The sequence below is a fragment of the Phymastichus coffea genome, unplaced genomic scaffold (genome assembly GCF_024137745.1).
Source record: "Phymastichus coffea isolate CEN01 unplaced genomic scaffold, Cenicafe_Pcof_1.1 PCOF00212, whole genome shotgun sequence".
Classification (NCBI taxonomy): Eukaryota; Metazoa; Arthropoda; class Insecta; order Hymenoptera; family Eulophidae; genus Phymastichus; species Phymastichus coffea.
This window is the reverse complement of record NW_026707023.1, coordinates 102602-120475: the sequence shown is the minus strand read 5'-3', so window position 1 is coordinate 120475 and position 17874 is coordinate 102602. Positions and strand designations below refer to the sequence as shown.

General features: G+C 40.0%; 5 protein-coding genes across 8 annotated transcripts; 4 read left to right on the top strand and 1 right to left on the bottom strand.

Annotated features, from left to right (window-relative positions):
* Nucleotides 1-1022: 1022 nt before the first annotated feature.
* LOC131674132 (major royal jelly protein 3-like) lies at nucleotides 1023-1625 on the top strand. Of its 2 annotated transcripts, XM_058952653.1 has the most exons (3): nucleotides 1023-1250; nucleotides 1321-1449; nucleotides 1541-1625. In XM_058952653.1, the coding sequence occupies exons 1-3, from the start codon at nucleotides 1064-1066 to the stop codon at nucleotides 1558-1560; spliced, it is 336 nt and encodes a 111-aa protein (XP_058808636.1). In that variant the 5' UTR covers nucleotides 1023-1063; the 3' UTR covers nucleotides 1561-1625. The 2 variants fall into 2 exon arrangements, with proteins under 2 accessions (XP_058808636.1, XP_058808635.1); XM_058952652.1 differs by lacking the exon at nucleotides 1541-1625 and having other exon boundaries at nucleotides 1321-1512.
* LOC131674121 (major royal jelly protein 1-like) lies at nucleotides 1605-2956 on the top strand. The gene is made up of 3 exons (XM_058952639.1): nucleotides 1605-1817; nucleotides 1999-2421; nucleotides 2738-2956. Exons 1-3 carry the CDS (start codon nucleotides 1605-1607, stop codon nucleotides 2954-2956), a joined length of 855 nt encoding a protein of 284 aa, XP_058808622.1.
* On the top strand, nucleotides 2304-11181 carry LOC131674128 (protein yellow-like). 3 transcript variants are annotated; one of them, XM_058952647.1, is made up of 5 exons: nucleotides 2304-2421; nucleotides 8706-8845; nucleotides 9297-9662; nucleotides 9740-9989; nucleotides 10056-11181. In XM_058952647.1, exons 2-5 carry the CDS (start codon nucleotides 8708-8710, stop codon nucleotides 10994-10996), a joined length of 1695 nt encoding a protein of 564 aa, XP_058808630.1. In that variant the 5' UTR covers nucleotides 2304-2421; nucleotides 8706-8707; the 3' UTR covers nucleotides 10997-11181. The 3 variants fall into 3 exon arrangements, with proteins under 3 accessions (XP_058808630.1, XP_058808628.1, XP_058808631.1); XM_058952645.1 differs by lacking the exon at nucleotides 2304-2421 and adding an exon at nucleotides 5777-6295; XM_058952648.1 differs by lacking the exons at nucleotides 2304-2421; nucleotides 8706-8845 and adding exons at nucleotides 9013-9074; nucleotides 9150-9197.
* Nucleotides 11182-11226: 45 nt separating this feature from the next.
* Nucleotides 11227-14087, bottom strand: LOC131674120 (uncharacterized). The gene is made up of 5 exons (XM_058952638.1): nucleotides 14013-14087; nucleotides 13807-13930; nucleotides 13492-13740; nucleotides 12059-13427; nucleotides 11227-12019 (listed from the first exon to the last, which is right to left on the bottom strand). The coding sequence occupies exons 1-5, from the start codon at nucleotides 14085-14087 to the stop codon at nucleotides 11227-11229; spliced, it is 2610 nt and encodes an 869-aa protein (XP_058808621.1).
* A 331-nt stretch (nucleotides 14088-14418) lies between these two features.
* LOC131674117 (ribosomal L1 domain-containing protein CG13096-like) lies at nucleotides 14419-17848 on the top strand. Its single transcript, XM_058952633.1, has 5 exons — nucleotides 14419-14551; nucleotides 15077-15149; nucleotides 15422-16512; nucleotides 16715-17280; nucleotides 17363-17848. The coding sequence occupies exons 3-5, from the start codon at nucleotides 15437-15439 to the stop codon at nucleotides 17794-17796; spliced, it is 2076 nt and encodes a 691-aa protein (XP_058808616.1). The 5' UTR covers nucleotides 14419-14551; nucleotides 15077-15149; nucleotides 15422-15436; the 3' UTR covers nucleotides 17797-17848.
* Nucleotides 17849-17874: the final 26 nt, after the last annotated feature.

Genomic DNA, 17874 nt, shown 5'->3' with positions numbered 1-17874 from the left:
AGATATGGTCACGTGATGTACTATTATATGGAGGCAAATGGGCGTATGTGGCAATTTCGTGATCCACCCATGTTCTCTAGATGGTGTAGGCCACCCGCAAGTAGTAGGAAATTAGCTTATTGAATATATAAACCTGCATATAGGTAGCGGCCCGAAAACTCTGAGCGTATGAGGTAGGTCTTACCAGCCATCGAGTTTCACTGATGAGTGCAGCCGGTAACACCGGGACGAAATGCTTCTGTCTTACCAACCTCGTTCTTCTTCCTCACGAGTGTTGAGCCTAAGCTTACACTCGTAAAACTTTTGATCTCTCGTTCCGTTCCACATTGCAGCTCCCTCCCCAGACGAACCGAACTAAACAGCCAAATACATATGGTTTTGAGTTGAAATATTTAGTAGTAAAAAATCAATTTATCCCAATGTTTAATAGTAATTAGTGAAAAAGAACTAAAAGATTATTTACAGCACTTTTCGATGTAATAAATCGTTAATTTGGAATACGCGGAGCTGTTTTACTAATACGCATTTTTCCGCTGTGATATGCGTTTTGTAAAAAAATTGAAAAACCCGATAGTAACTAAAAAGAAACGTACAAATATCAGGTGATAACGATTATAGAAAAAATTACGAAAAAAAGATAGCTATTCTTAGACTAAACATATGTGTCCAGTTTAAACAATACATCTTTCAAATTGTACAAATGACCGGTGCTAGTGCACCCATTGAAAAATAATGAAAGAGCAAGAAAAAGTAGCAAGAAAAAATGACTTTATAAGCTTCTCATTCATTCGAATTCTGTTACTTTTGCGAATTTCACTTTTAAAAGAATCCAGATGTATCAATATCTATCTATCGCACCAGTGTACAGAAAACGATTGAAAAATGAAAACGATTAATAATTCAACGGCGAAGATTACATCGTTATTTTTCATGGTTTTGTTTTGATAAACCCGATCGGTAGTATCGTATAAAACGTGTTCTAGCGTTCATGTTCAGTTCATTAACGCATCGCAAGCTCTTGAGCTCACAGATTCTGTGCAAAGAGAATTCACTACATTCAAAAATGCGATTGACATTTGCAATTCTGCTCTTTACCAGCGCCACGCTTGCATCAAGTAAATTGAAAACTATTTATGAGTGGAAATATATTGATTATATGTGGGAATCACCAGCTCAGAAAGAAAGATATTTACAGAATGGTGAATATGATTACACGAACATTGTGCCGATAGACGTAGATAAAGCAAGGGGTACGTAAAAGAAACGAAATCAATACTTTTTTACTACGTGGCCCATTATTTTATTCTCTATAATGTACAGATGGTCGCGTTTTCGTCACTGTCATTAGAAATCGTGGTGTGCCAGCAAGTTTGGGCGTAGTTACCGATCGAATTGGTCCATCTGGCCCACTTTTGAAACCTTATCCTAATTGGTATTGGTATAAAAAAGGTCATTGCGATGGCATCACTAGTGTCTACAGAGTAGCCGTAAGATTTACCAGACTCAGTTAACATTTAATATGATTATGTATACGTTTCAGTTAGTTCGGCTCTTAAGTAACAACTGATACGAGCTTTTTTTCTTTTTTTTTTATTATCGTGCAGATGGATGAATGCAACCAGCTCTACGTTCTAGATACTGGCTATATTGGAAATAACTACACATGCCCAGCGCAAATATTGATGTTCGATCTTCTCACCGATCGGCTGCTGAAGCGTATCAAGATCCCAGATAACGTGGCGCAAAATAAACAGGGCGTCGGTACATTGGTTACTCCAGTGATCGAAACGAAAGGCACAGATTGCAGTCTGCAAAACGTTAGTGGAATTTCATGACTATTATCATTCTCGAAAGTGTCATTTATTCTGACCTTCGATCCGAATGCTTGCTATTTGAGTTATCAATTTCTTGCGTAACGTAATGTTCATTCGTAAATATTACATCACAAATTCACATTACAAACATGCCGATGTACTAGTTCGTATATCTTTTTCACAGTTGTTTATGGCTGACGTGAACGGTCACGGTCTGGTAATCTACAACAATGACCGTTTCTTCCGCCTAGAAGCTCAAATCTTTGAACCTGAGCAAGCGCAGTCAAACGTGTCCATCGCTGGCGTGCAGTTCGAGCTTGCGGACAGTATTATGGGTATGGCTATAACACCAAGAACCTTTCGAGGTGAAGGTCGTGATTTGATTCTCCGACCATTCGCTTCAAGAGCCGTTCACACTGCTGACACGCGAGTCTTGTCTCGAAGTACATTTGGTGATACGATCAATTATAAATCCGCCCCCGATATGCTGCCAAGTCAAGCTACGACTATGGGAATCTCGTCGCACGGTACTCTGTTCTTTGGTCTGACTCAAGAGATCGCCATTGGATGTTGGAATCGGTATAGGAATATGACTAGAGATAATATTGTAAGTATTGGATATTAACGTAATTTTGATGAGTTTCGTTTTGGTTTTCAATGTTTTTTGTTTCAAGTAATAAAGCCGGTCGAAAGTGACCGCGACATTGTCATTTTCAATTAACTAAATTTCGTCCATAAACTGTGTAATCAGCGTTACGATCGCGGTTCCTTTAATGACACGTTAAATATAAAATATTAATTTCTTATATTTTAAGAAAATGTTACCTTTGTGATAATTCACGGCACATAAATTACCATTCAAATATTAAGTCGATCGAGAACCAATCAATGTAGATGTTATTAAAACTTGATGTATCGCTTAGGAAATCGCCGTGCAAGATAGCGATCGTTTACAATTTCTGAGTGGATTGAAGGTACTGCCAAAATCCCGTACGAAGGGCCAGGAAGAAGTTTGGGCATTGTCCAACAGGTTGCAAACAATTATGACAGGAACTACGAATTACAACGAAATTAATTTCCGAGTAGTTAGGAGTACAGTGAGTGAATTAATAAGTGGTACTAGATGTCATCCACCCATATAAACGAGATCATTGTACTTATTGTTATAACTTTTACGAATTCATTTATTTACTATTATTTAGCTGTACAAATGTTGATTCTTTGTTGTCAGTCACCAGATAGTAAAAATAATGTCACTTTATCTCGTGTTTGACGTATAAACACATTAATTGCGTGAAAGTTGTATACATCTTCTTACTCTAAGTGTTACAATCTTTACGTTCCCGATACTGGCATACTCGCATATGTGCAGCTCAAGTGTCAGTATTTAATCTTGTTCCCTGATAATGAAATTTGAAATAGAGAGTACTGCTATGTACTCTGGTGCTTGAAGAAAAAGGATCTCATTTGCGAATGACAGAACGTAAAAATGATGAATATTTTAGTTAATAAAAGACCATAAAAACCTAAAAAAAACATATCTGTGTCGAATAATTTGGTGCACAATTATTCCTCGATCGTAATTTGCGAACATGATTAGATTTAGTTTGACCGGATTCTCCATAAGAACAAATAAGAATAAGTTGCAAAGCAGAAGAGTAAGTTTGATTAATCTTTCAGATCGTTTTCACTACCATAAAAATTTTACTTCTTTTCTGGTAATCCTCGAATGGATTTCAGGAATTATAATCACACGTTTAGGAGATCTAAACTACGAGATAGATTAATATCGTAATAAAATATTTAATCGTCCCGTTGATTAGATTGTTTCATTCAAACCAAAAGGCAATTGTCGAAGAGAAGAACAAAAATCAGCTTTGCCGTGTCAAGAAGAACCAGTGTGATTTTAAATTGAAATTTAGTCATCTTTACAACAAAATCGTTGTCGACTTCATTTTAACGATTCCAAAGTGCACTCGAGAGCTGCAATAACCCATCGATTATTCAACCACAAAGTATTATTTCCCAATCACCACCAATTACAAAGTAATTCTTTTTGCTGGATGTTTCAGTCAAAGTTTTAATAAAGGATAGCAAGTGTCATTCTCCTGCAAGCATATATGACTATATACCGTAGCATTTTTGTCGCTTTAATGAGATATGAATATTTTATATATTTATTCCTATGGATTGTAAAAGTTAAACTTATTCACATACATCTATGGGTCAAAATTAATCTGTTTACTACACCAAATAGAGTTGACGAAAAATAGTAAAAAAATATAATAAACATTTTTCTTACACGTACAGTGCATTTGAAATTTTCTTAAAAGATCCGGATTTCGCATTAATGACAGATATGAAAGCAAGAATTCTCGTGTTCCTTTTATTTAAGATCTCCTTCTCCTTGCGTGCTAACGTATACGAGATTTTTATGCAGTGAACGGTCCGACCAGGAACTCATTTTATTAAGAACACTTTCGCCAAGAGCTTCGATGTTTTCAACAAGATCACATTTTCAGATCGATCAGATAAGTTTATACCATCGTTAAGTTTTAGTGAGATTATTAATATTTTAGCTGTTCCAATTCGGTGAAATGTTATATTGTTTACTGTGTATAACAATCCTTTAATGCAGGTTAAAATTGACAATATCGACGCTTTCAAAGTAAAGTCATCGAAAGTTCCTGTATCGGGCATCTTATCTTTAGTGAAGTGTGTTTGAATGTCTAAAATTTTCATATTCGATTGGTTATTCTCATTATTTCGTATAATTCATAAATAACGATAAGAAAATCATGACATTGTAATACAGATTATATTTGTTGAATTTTGAAATTAGGTTTTCGTTATAAATATTAATGTTGCGGTCGTATATCCGATTATATTAGAGGAACAAAATATAAACGCACGAAATTAGAATAAATTTTAATACAATTCACTTCCTCATTTTCTACACCGCCACTGTAACTGTAAAGATCGAATGTTGATACACTCTTGTAACGAAAGTATCGAATCCAGGTCAGCATTGTTATTGTTCACGGTTGAATTAAAAGCTATCCTTTTTTTTCATGACTTATTATTCGTAAAATGAATATCAAAATTTTACAAAGTTACGCAAAGTAAAAGTGAAGTATCGTGTTTTGTAATAGACAGTAAAAATGATCCCGAGCAGGGCGCGAGCTCGCGCAGAAAAAGTGCGCGAAGAGAGAGAAAGAGAGGAAGGATCACGCGCGTGTAAGTGCTTCGTCGACGATTCGTGACGCGCGAGATTTCACTGCAACATCGGAGCGCTTTGCATAATTCTTCCATTAATCTCGAGCGCAGCGCACTCTAAGAATTATACCACGGTGCTAGTGTCGGACGTCGGCTTATGAATTCCGGTGCACGTCAACGACATAATTGTCGAAAAGGAAAAAACACAAAAAAAGAAGGATGCTTTCTCTTCTCTCTCATCGCGCGCGATGAGATGCAGCTGGCTCGTTAGAAAAAATTACACACGGAGATAAGCAAATCGTAGCAGCGGTAGCGGGTATCGTATCTAGAAAGCTGGAAGCGGTCTGTTTTGTAACGGAGGCTCGCGAGCGCGCGCGCGAAATGATAATAGGGCGGCGAGGCGCGAAGATATTTTAGAAAGCGACAATTAGCCAGTGGTGGAATGGGTTTTCTAATTGGAAAATCCAGCGACGACGACGACGACGACGACGACGACGACTGCGCTATCGGACGAATCCATCTTGCGCAACAGTCCAATCTAATGCTGCGCGGGTCGCACCGAAAATCCAGGAGAGTACAATGGGGCGATAAATCATTCGCGGTGAAATGCACGCGGATGTATATGTAGGAAGCCGCGCGGCGAGAGAGAAAGAAATGATCGAGCTAACCGCGTCATTGTTTTTCTTCCTAGGCGCGCTCGTGGGCGAGAGAGCAGCTTCGGCTCGCTTTATAAAATTAGCGCGCGCGCAGGCTCCGGGTGTAATGTTCTCTCGCGGCCGTTATACTTTTTTTTTTTTGCGCGGCGAGCGCGCCCGGCGGCGAGCTCACTGCGACGGCGTAACAACAATCCGATTAGCGCAGTTTTACTTTGGACGCGCGACCGGACGCTCCGCGGCTCCACTTTTTTCCCCTCTTTGCCTCGATTCTGGTTGTTTGTGAGTTGTTGATTAGTGAGTGATAAGCCGTCGATTGGAATTCGGAAGGGGAAAAAGGAGGATAATCAAGGCAGCGTTCTTCGTATAAAGTGATAAGCACTTGTCGAAATTATGTGATGGTCCGTAGTTATAAAACCGAATCTGTTGATTGGTCGTGCAGATATAGAAGAAGAAGGTCTGCATTTACCAAGAAAAGTTATTACGCTGCAGATCAAATCGCTTACCACTCGTGGGACCCCGATCCTGACCCTGATCCGGTGTTCCATTATAGCCCGGAGTTTTTACAAAAATACTATGGAGCGCCATATGCGAGCAGCTATGACAAGCCGCGTAAGTCTTTCTTAAATTACGATTGTTTGACATAAGAAAGTACAGTCTCACGGATGGCTTTTCTTGCGTCGAATGCATGTCGCAAAACCGCAACTAATTCGAAATTGTTTGCAAGAATGCGGTTTTGAAATAATTATTATCCTGCGGGACACTATTCTAACGAGTGGTTTCCACTCGGAGAAAAATTATTGGAAATTAGGTTGAACGCGCGCATTTTTTTGCACGGCAAGTGGTACATTTTATTGAACTTGAAGCCGTTAAGATATCAATTCGTTCTGAATAAATTAGCAGTAAGCGGCTTGAAAGTGCGTAATTTATAAAATAATATATATGTAAATAGACGGTAATTGAACATCGAGCAGCTTTAATTAATGGTTGCCATAAAACCTGAAAATGATGGTTTCTTCACAACATCGTATCTTATTGTGCAATCTAACAATGTGCAATTTCACGCGCACTTACATAATTAAGTACAAATTATTAGCAACGGTATAGCAGTTTTTCAACTAGAATTATATTTCACCATTACGCTTAAACTTGCTCGCCTTTTAAATGTTACTCGCAACTCCTTGTGGGCGGATAATAAAACCAGCACTCAGCAGAGAAAATAAAGCCTCTTTCTCTCTCTCTCTCTCTCCCTCGAGAAGAAAAAGTCGCGCACCTGCACCGAGCGGCATTAATAGCGCGCGCATTCAGCCCGTTGTAAAATCAAATATTCGCCGAAACAATAAAGCCGTTCGCTAATTCAAATTAGTCGGCTGAAAAAGAAGAAAAGAGAGAGAGACAGAGAAGGAACGATCGTTACGTTGAATAAACATCGGCGCGCGGATGTGCGTTCAATTATTCGGCGCGTAATAAAAGCACGGCGCTGTAAAGCCGTTGCTTTCCTCGGCGCGCTCTCCCACACGGCCGAGCGAGAGAACGAAAGGGAGAACGTATTTCCTCGACTCTTGCGCGCATCCTTAATGAGCGCTTTCCCGTGAACTGTTGTGCGCGCAGCAGGGAGCTCGCGTCGTCGTGGCTAGGTCACTGGCGAGGTGAGAGCTCCACAAGGAGAGAGAGAGAGAGAGAGAGAGAGAGAGAGAGAGAGAGAGAGAGAGAGAGAGAGAGAGAGAGAGAGAGAGGAGGGACGACACGAGCGTTCTCTCCCGCTCGCGGCCTGGATAAACCCGTGAAAATGGCTAAACGCGTCCCCGTAGCCAAGTCGTCGCGTCCCGTCCGCTCGCGCGATTTCATCTTATAGCGGTGCGCTCAAGAAAGCGAGGATTCAGTTGAGACAGGGACGCCTATTCGCGTGCGCGCCATTCGGACTCGCGATCGCTTCGATCGCGCCTCGTCTTCTTCCTTTCTCGCAGGTACGCTCGGCAATTCGGCGCCCGTTGCGTTTTCCGAATCGCGCGTTCGGGCAGTGTTGTGCAACGGCTGTGGCCTGGCGTTCTTCGGCGACGCTTTTACGACGCAAGGCGCGTTTCGCGCGACGGACGTTAAACAGCGAAAAATCGAAGACGAAGGAAAAACAAAATCGCCGAACTTGTAGAAAGTTTACAGTGCGTAGGCCTGGTTTCTGGTAAACTTTCGAGATGATTGACTGAGGTTTCTTTTAAAAGAACCTCCCCGCGCGGCTAACGTACTCTTACGTAAACTGATTGAGCCGTGAATTACATTGTTTACGTTTGAACGGTTTGCGCCTAGAAATGAGCAAAAAAGTGTACGAACCGTCGTGCTCTTCGCGAATACCGGCTTAGCGACCTTTCCTTTTAACGCTCTTTTCCTTTTTCAAGAATGACAAATTGCACATTGGAAGGAAGTTTACGTTCAATTCATTATCGGCCGTTGCAAAATATCTGGTTTGTATCTGGAACAAGGCAACTGGCTTTTTTCGTCATAAGGCAAATCGATTTTCCAAAACGTGCTCGCGAGAAAATAAAAATAGTGCACGGTCGATTATACTTTAATTGCCCACGCTACGTCGAGAGCACAAACGAGCTGTAACACCGTCAAGAAATCTATTGAAAATTCAATTGAATGCGATGGCAAATCTCGTCGAATCCACGTGGTCCAATTAGAAGAGCTTTGCGTTACATGCCATCAACCAATTATAAAATATTGTCATCGATTTAACTAACTTCCATGAGAGTTAAATCTAGGACAATGTATTTCAATTTAAGCTACACTCTAAGGTCCTTTAACCTGACGCGTTCTATGGTCGACTTGTTTGTTTTCACGAACGTTTATCACCGAACGATTTATGTAGTAAAGAAATAAAAAATCGCACTAAAAGAAAAATTTCCTCCTTCGGTTTCGTACCTTTCGCAAATCTAAGTGCGCGAAGGATCTCGTAGCGAATGGTTTTCGTTTCGCATAAGTACGTAGATCGCGACTTAAGCTCACTAAATCCGCATTTTCGCAGGAATGGCGAACGTGGTGCCATGGCTAATGACGCTGTCGTTGCTGGGTTTCCGCGACTCAGTAGCGCCGGCTTCACCAAATTTCCAGTTGTCGCAGGACCTCGAGGCACCGCTGCCACAACTATCCACCGATTTTGCTACGGTAAACACTTCAAATCGTGACTACGTCTGTGTGTATATATATATATATGCGTTTGTGTGCACGTGCGAGGGGAAAAGAAAACAATGCTGATTTACGGGCTTCGTGAGATTGCATTTTATATCGGAGAAATCGATCAAGCGCTCTTCTGCGTTCGGATGGAAAAACACGTGAATGGCTTTTTATGGGTTGCGTAAATATCGTATCCCCGTAGGCATTCCTCAGCATCGAGGTGATTAGCGTCGTCTTTTGTTTTGGGTTATCGATCGTCCCTACACGGCCGTAATAATTTTATTGCATTTTCCAGTCGGCCATGACGAGCATTCATACTTTATCGTCGCCATTGTTTCACGCGGTAATCACAACCTGTGATTATTTTTATGAATGATTCCGCGTGTAAATTAATCGTTGCTTATGCGACCAGCGCTAAAACTAATTTAAATCGTTCCCAAAGACATCCAGCACGTCGTTCGACGATCCCGATTTTGGGCAAGAAGAACCGCCAGGACATTCGAACTGCGACTATCCGAAGAACCACAACTACGACAATACGATCGGCCAGCAAAAAAACACCGAGCGACCGCACGGCTTTCAGATAGATCCGAATAATTTCGTGCCTGCCAATCATCGACCGGAGAATAAAAAGAGCGAGCGCAATCTCGACTCCTTTCAAAACGACGCCAATACCAACAATATCTTGCAACCGTCGCCCAAGGTCAATCAAAATCAGAGCGACAAGTACTTCAGTCCTGGGCACACGTTTAAACCGCCTAAGGACACTGGATTCAAAGACGAGTATGCTGGGCCTGCTATGCAATTGGTATCAATTGATGTTTTTTTCTCGGTGAACGATGATTGATGGCTACGTGGAAAAAAAATTCATTTGCTTAATTGCAGGCATATTATTGGAAGACGGTTGATTACGAATTTGACAGCGAAGAGGATAGAAAGAGCTTGATTTATAGTGGCAGCTTCGTGCCCGAGAATAACTTGCCACTCGGTCTTGAAATTTGGAAGGACAAGATTTTCATCAGCTTGCCGAGATGGAAGAAGGGCATACCAGCGACATTGGCTACTATATCGACTGGAAGCTTGGACAGGAGTCCAAAGTTGAAACCCTATCCGGATTGGAGATGGCACCATTTAGGTAAATTGTTACATAGCTTTTTCAATCGTCGATCAATTTTATTGACATTTGTTTTCGAAATGACAGGCAATTGTCAAGGTTTAACTTCGGTCTTCAGGATGCAAATCGACGAATGCGATCGACTGTGGGTCTTGGATTCCGGTAAAATCGACATTACAAGCGATCCAAAGCAAATCTGTCCGCCGACAATCTTCATCTTCGATTTATATACCGACCAGCTAATCAAAGCCTACCAATTACCACCCGATCAGATCAAAGAGGACTCGCTCTATTCGAACATCGTTGTTGACATAAGAAACAATCAGTGCGACCGTGCGGTCGCTTACGCGGCCGACGTTTGGCGTTTCGGTCTCATCGTGTACGACTTATTCAATGACAGCTCGTTCCGCGTGCAGCATCACTTCTTCTTTCCCGACCCGCTGGCCTCGAGATTCAACTTACACGGCTTGGAATTCCATTGGACCGACGGTTTATTCGGCCTAGCGTTAACGCCCGTCGACGTCAACTATGAGAAAACCATGTTTTTCCATCCGATGTCGAGTTTCCGCGAGTTCGCTGTGCCGCTCTCGGCGATCCGAGACAAGCGCACTGCCGACAACAGTGCCGACAAATTCGTACCGGTAGGCAAACCCCGAGCCAAGGACTACGGACACTCGTCGGGCTCGACCATCGACAAAAACGGGGTGATGTTCTTCAACATGGTGACGAGAGATTCGGTCTGGTGCTGGGATACGAGAAAAGAGTACGTACCGCAGAATCTCGGTGTCATCGGCACGAGTAACGTGTCCCTCGTCTTTCCCAACGACATCAGAATGGACCACGAGGACGATCAAAACGTGTGGATATTGTCGAACAAGTTACCGATGTACCTCTACGAGTACTTGAACAAGGACGAGGTGAATTTCCGAATTTTGAAGGCCAACGCCAGGGAGGCTGTTAAGAATACCGTTTGCGATCCGAATTACATGGTGCCCGTTTACGAAGCAGGCATCGATGTCACTTGCTGAAGCTTATTGGAGGGTGCGAGTTGATATTAGGCGTGTGTTTCGTAGAGATAAGTTTTCATTGTTCTTTTTCTTTTGTACACAGAATCAAACATTTATTTATGTATAAGTATGTAAACGGACGGTTTTGCGAGCAGTGGCCATTTAATTAATGTAGATATCGACACATGGAAGTATGCGAAGAAGCAATAAACACGATTTTATTTTCTACACGAGCGCTGGTAATCATTGCGTCACATAGCCGGGAACTCCTCCATCTCGCCGTTGTCGGCGGCGCGTTTCCAATTCGAGGCCCACTCGACGGGATCCGCGCCGTCGAGGCCCTCGACGGCCCAGTCGGCGATCGTTCGAGCGATGCCGGCCGACTGCAGCCTCGCGCGGTAACGCCGACGGGCGGCGTCTCGGGGAGGACGCGCGGCGCGCGCGGAAGTGCTCGCGGGCGCCTCGATCCCCGACAGCAGAGCCTCGCGCGACGCGTGCAGCTGGTCCTCCAGTTGCCTCACCAAGGAAGCGGACCTGGCCTTTCTCCACTCGATTTCGTCCCATTTGTCGTCGCTGTCGGGGGCAGGACCGACTGGCTCGACGTCGCTGTCGCAGAAAATCGCGTCCTCGCTCATGGGAAAGCCTTCGCGCTCAGTCTCCAGTGCGGCGGGATTGCGAGGCCAGCCGTTGGCTTTCAAGATTTCCGTCAGCGTCATCGCCACGATTTCGAATATGGGATACGGCTGATTCGTCTCCGGGCCCAGCTGGAAGCCGCGGGCGTTGTCGTCGCTGTGAGAAAACGCATTTTGGAGCTCGCTCAAGGTTTCGTCCTCGAACGTGTCGATTCGCTCGGAATCCTCGCGGGCGCTGACTTTCTTCGCTCGCTGAGGTACTTTGACTTTGGTCGGCGACAATCGCTCGAACGCCCTCATGTTGATGTTCCAATTGATTTGCTTTATGAGTTCTTTTACGTTTGCTCGGCATTGAGAAAGACGATACATTTTCGGTCGCTCTGCATTGGCTTGTTTCCGGATGGAAAGTTTTCTCTTCTTTATTCTTGTTGATCTCTGCTTACGAACCTGCAGACAATCACTCGAATAATTGGCACTTCGGCACTGTTCGTTATTCACTACGTCGCAGCGAACGTCCTCAGCTTGGTTTTTCGCCTCGTAGCGAACCATTTTTGATTTCTTAATTTTTTTCTCGGCCATTTCTCGTCTGTCTTCTTCGAGAGTAAGATCATTGTAAATCTTCAAATTCCACAGCTCTGGAATCTCAGAAGCGTCCGTATCAAGGGATTTAATCGATTTGAGAACCAAAGCGTTCGGTTTCCTCGATGTCGCGCACTGTGTCGCATCCGCGTGGCCCGCGCGAGTCTTTCGCGACAGTATTTTATTGAACGCGGAATAGGACGCGAGTTTCGAGTCGTTGAGATTTTTCGCAGGCTCGAAGTCTTGCTTGAATTTGATCGCGCCGTTTCTAATTTTATTTCGTAAAGCCTGATTAGCCATTCCGCTGCTTTCACTCGCTGACGACGGCTTCCTTCTGGAGCTAGCGCTCGACTCTTTGGATAACACGTGGCGCTGCAAATTGCACTCCAATTGACGCTGGAAAATCAGCCACTTTTCCATGTTATCCTTCGACGCTGTCTTATTCTTGTTGCTGATTGCGCGACACATTTGATCCACAAGTTCGATATTCTTGCTCAGCAGGAAGTAGAGATTGCCGTTCAGTCCGTGGGCATTGGAACGAGAGCGACTCAGCACGAGAGACGTAAACTGGCCATCGAACATGGTATCGAGCGAATTTGGTTTCAGGCTCGCTGCAATTTGTTTGCTTTGTGTCAGCGCACCGCTCGGCTCGTAGTTCGCTCGCGTTCGCGAATGAACTTCGACGCTCGGCTGGGACTCGATCAATACATTCCCGCCGGAATTCGGAGGATCCCTTTTACTTTGCCACTTTCTGGAGAGAAAAAAAGTAGCGTCGTCGTCGTCGTCGTCGTCGTCGTCGGAGCTCGAACACGAACACGTAGCTTTGTAAGTTTTGATGGACGAGTCGGAGTGTTTGGCGCCAACGACGTATTGTTTATCCTTTTTCGCGTCCTCCAAGTCATCGGGCGTGAGATTCAGCATTCTCATCGATCTCTCGGCGGGCGATAAATTTTCAGCGAACGACAATGTTGGCGACGAAATGTCATCCGATTCACGGCTATCGTTTTCTATCATATAAGTGAGAGATCGAGCTGAACGAATCGCTCGAAATTCGTCCGATCCGGTGAACGTCTCGCGGAATATTTCTTGCAGATCGGGGATACTCGAATAAGTTTGCGATAGCGAGCCGGGACCTTCGATAATTTTCTCATCGCTAGCACTTTGCAGTACTCGGTGTCGTTCTACTTCGCGCAAGTTCAGGTAAAATTCAAAGAATACGTACCAGTTGTAAGATGCTATCGCTGTGGGAAAAGGACAGTTCTCATTGCAGACGAAGAAGAAATAGATAATACAACTTGCACTCACAAAGATTAATCGATTCGACCACCACGAACTCGAGCAGCGACAGAGTTGAAATTTTGTTCGCCTTGTAGAAGACGAACACCAAGGTGACCGAAAGGATTTTTGGGAGTATCGTATTGAGTGCATGAGTTAGTAGCCAAGGCAGCAACAAAATCGATCGACTCCACGTGATGATAGGATACAATTTAAGTAGATGCGTTAATGGATTGAGCAATCCGCAAAAGAATTCCACTACCACGGTCACAGTGAGCACTAAAACAACCAACAATTACTCAATTAAATTCTGAGTTCCATACAGAACATTTTAACAAAACTCACGATTTCTAATTCTCTCGCTGAATGTATTAGTGAATTGAGCATTCTCGTCCGAAAAGTTCAACTCCTTGATGAGATTCAGTCGAGGAATAAGTTCAAAAGGCTTCCAATCCAAGGTGGAGTTGGCCTTCAATTCATAATCGCAATAATTATTACACAGAAGCTTGCACTCGCAATAGTCATATATTGCATGGTGCAATTGATATTACCAAACCTAGAAGCGTCATTATCAAGAGTTCAGTTTGAAATGAAACACCCAAAAGAATTCCCATTAATTTTGTCATCGGCAAACGTACTTTCCGATTTTTATTAATTAACAATCAAGTTTTAGGAACAACAACATTTCTACAGTTTCAACTCTAATAATTTAATTCATGCTAATAATTTTGAAATTTTCGCCCATAACCCTCGAATATATAAAATACTCAAACAAAACAGCATCATTTTTGTTTATTGTTTATTATTTGGATGGTTAATTGTATTTTTCTGAGTAGAATGCCTTGAATGCTGCGTGTAAATCTATCCTACGTTGTATATAGTAATCAGTTTTGAATTTCGTGCCTTTTCTTAGATTCTAAGAATTTGGGAATTCCGTAGGTTAGTTTAGTATCTATGACGTTTCCAGTAATTACATTCTTGTCTGTTCTTGTCGAATGAGTCGAGTTGCTGGCTAGATCGCTATGGCTAGCATGGCGAGTTGGCGTCAATGATAGACTTGGGATATTTTTGCACTGTATTTTAATAAAAGGTGAGTTCAATTGATTACCTTGATTTGCTTTGTATTGTAATCGATATATACATATTTTGAAATAATTTAAATGGAATTTTAATATTGATATATAAAATAATTTTGAATACTACAATGTCTTACGTTTAGGTTAGGTTTTCATTCTCATGTTTTAGCGTGTAAATTTGTTTTATTCTTGTATTACATATCTAATTTCCACTCGGCAATCATTATTTTATTTGAGTAACGGCTACTTAATTTTTGTTGCGAGACTCTTCTACTAATTAATTATCATTATATTTATTATTCAAATTGTATACTTGATACGATTTTAACTATATTGTATATTTGAAACGATTTTAACTATAACACACTGGTATTATTATTTATGACAATAAAAATCCATATGATTATTTGCAACAAATTACCAATGGATCCTTATGAAAAATCCTGATTATAAACTTTTTATGATTGTTATAATGATAAATAATAATATAATAATTTCATAACTTTATGTCAATAATCAATCAGACTTTTTAATTACAGGTAGTCTAGAATCAGTGGAAAGTTTGTAAGCATTTATTAATAGTTGTATAATTTTCTTCAAGTTATAAACAAGGTAACTTATAGTTTTGTTATTTAATTTTTCCCAAACAATTGCACTACAAGTTTTTAATTTATGTTAATTAAAAAATTGATTAATCTATTTAATTATAACTTTTTAATAGTAATTATTTGATATTGATAATTCACACATGATTATTCACAGTAAATTACCAATGGATCCTTATGAAAAATACTGATTATAAAGTTTCTATGAAGTTTTACAATGCAAAACAAAGTACTCCTATATGTTACTATTAAAAATTAATCAACATTATATTTTTCCAGGATTTAAATTATATCATGGTGAAACAAAAAACACGCTCTAGTGAAGTCAGTATCAAAAGGAAAGAACAAGGTGCTGTTGGTAAAGTTGCAAAGAAAAAAGTAGTAACTTTAACTCAAAAGAAAAAAGAAACTATTTTGCAAGATATTCTTTCTAAGAAGGATGAACTGCCAGATAAAGTAACGCTCAAAAAGAACAAAATCAAGTCAAATTTAAAAGAAGAAGTATTAGTAGAAAAATTAAATATAGATTCAAAGAAAAATAAGAATAAGAGCTTGGTTAAATTAGATCTAGTTCCAAAAACAAGAAATAGTAAATCTGAACATGTTACAAGAAAACCTGCAAAGAATGTTGGAAAGAGTAAGCCTAAAATCTTAAATAAGAAAAACAAAAATGCAGAAACGCTAGTTAGAGAAAAGAAAGTTAGATCTACAGTTATTTCTAAGAAAAATAATAACGCAACTAAAAAACTAGTAGGTTTGAAAGAAAAAGAAAAAAGTGAAGCTAAAGCTGTTTCTGAGAAAAACAAAAAAAAATCCAAACAAACTCTAGTTCCACAAGAAAGAAAGATTGTAACTAAAGTTCTAACTAAAAAGGAGAAAAGTAATTCGAAGAAAGTTCCAGTGCTTAGAAGGGAAAAAAATGAAACTAAAGTTGTATCTAAAAAAAATAAACAAAAAGCTAAAGTTCTCACAGTTCCACAAGAAGAAAATAAATTGAAACCTATTCCTAAGAAAGTTAAGAGGAAAGCTGAATCTGACTTACAGAAAGAAAATATAAAACCTGAAATAGCTGTAAAAAAACCTAAAGTCTCAAATGATGTGACTACAAAAAAGGAAATAAATATTGTTGAAGATGTAACTTTAGAAAAAGAAGGTCAAAATTGTGAAAATTTAGTTTTACGAAAGAAGGTGAAGGTTGTTAAAGATCCTTTAAAAAGAAAAAAGTTAGAAAATTCTGTTAAAGCACTTCTTAAAGTAGTGGATGGAGGAAAACAAAAGAGAAGAATATTGTTGACTTCAGAACAACCACCAATTTTCCTAAATATTACCTGTATTAAAATTCCCAAAACATCATTACATCAAATGCGATTGTAAGTATGTTTTTAGTTCCATTAATTTGAAATCACTTAAAAAATAAATTTTCATTTATACATGATTAATTACAACTAATTACCAATGGATCCTTATGAGATTATCTGATTAGAAAATTTTAAATGACTAAATATTTATATAAGAACTTTTTTTAAACTTGTTTAAAAAAAATTTTGTTGAGAATGTAAATTATATTTTCAGTGAATTGCCACATTCATTAGTTGCTCCAACAGATGATATTGCTTTGTTTGTGAAAGATCTTAAGAAAGGCCGTAGGAGAGGTTTTGATGATACCATACATCACTTTGAAAATTTATTACAGAAGCACAACTGTAACATGATAAAATCTATTATACCATTCAATCAGGTCAAAACTGAGTATAGACAAATTGAAATGAGAAGAAGGCTGTTAGGTTCATATGATCATTTTCTTTGTGATGGTCGAATTTCTGGACATTTGGCCCATTTATTAGGTAAAATATTCAGAGACCATAGAAGTCTACCGATTTCTATTCATATGGATAGACAAGATTTGAAAACAGAAATTGATAAAGCACTCAAGAAAACCAGCTTACAAATGCATAGTAATGGTGATACCTACGTAACACAATTTGCTACTTGTGCTATGAGTGTAGATGAGATAACAGATAATTTATTGTCAGTTATACAAACATTGTTTAAAAATTTTCCTGGAGGTTGGAAAAATATTCGATCCTTAAGGATAAAGAGTCCATTGAGTATGGCAATTCCAGTTTATATGACACTTAGTAAGTTATCAAATTTTTTAGAAATTGCATTTTGCAATTATACAATTATTTTAAATATTTAATATTCATTTCCTAATTTTAGAAAACAAAAATGAAGTAGAAGTTCCTGTACTTGAACCCAAGCGACCGAAGGCTTACAAGAGTGTTGAAGGAGAACTATCCACTTTTGTGTCCAATGTTCATGTTACAGTAGCACCTGATGGTACTGTTGATGTTCAAAAATTAGGCGGTGAAAGCGACGATGACGAAGAAAATCTTAACGATTTTGAAGAGGATGATGCTGAAAATGAATTTAAAAATGAGAATGAAGATGAAGATGAGGGAAAAAATGAGGAGGAAGACGATAATGAAGATGAAGATGAAGATGAAGATGAAGATGAAGATGACGATGACGATGACGATGACGATGACGATGACGATGACGATGACGTTGACGTTGACGTTGACGTTGACGACGATGACGTTGATATTGACGTTGATGATGACGTTGATGATGACGATGATGATATTAAATGAAGACAGAAATAAGTTTCGTTTAAATAATTAGAATAATTAGTTATTTTCACATTGTAAATAACAGTATCTTTTTATTAA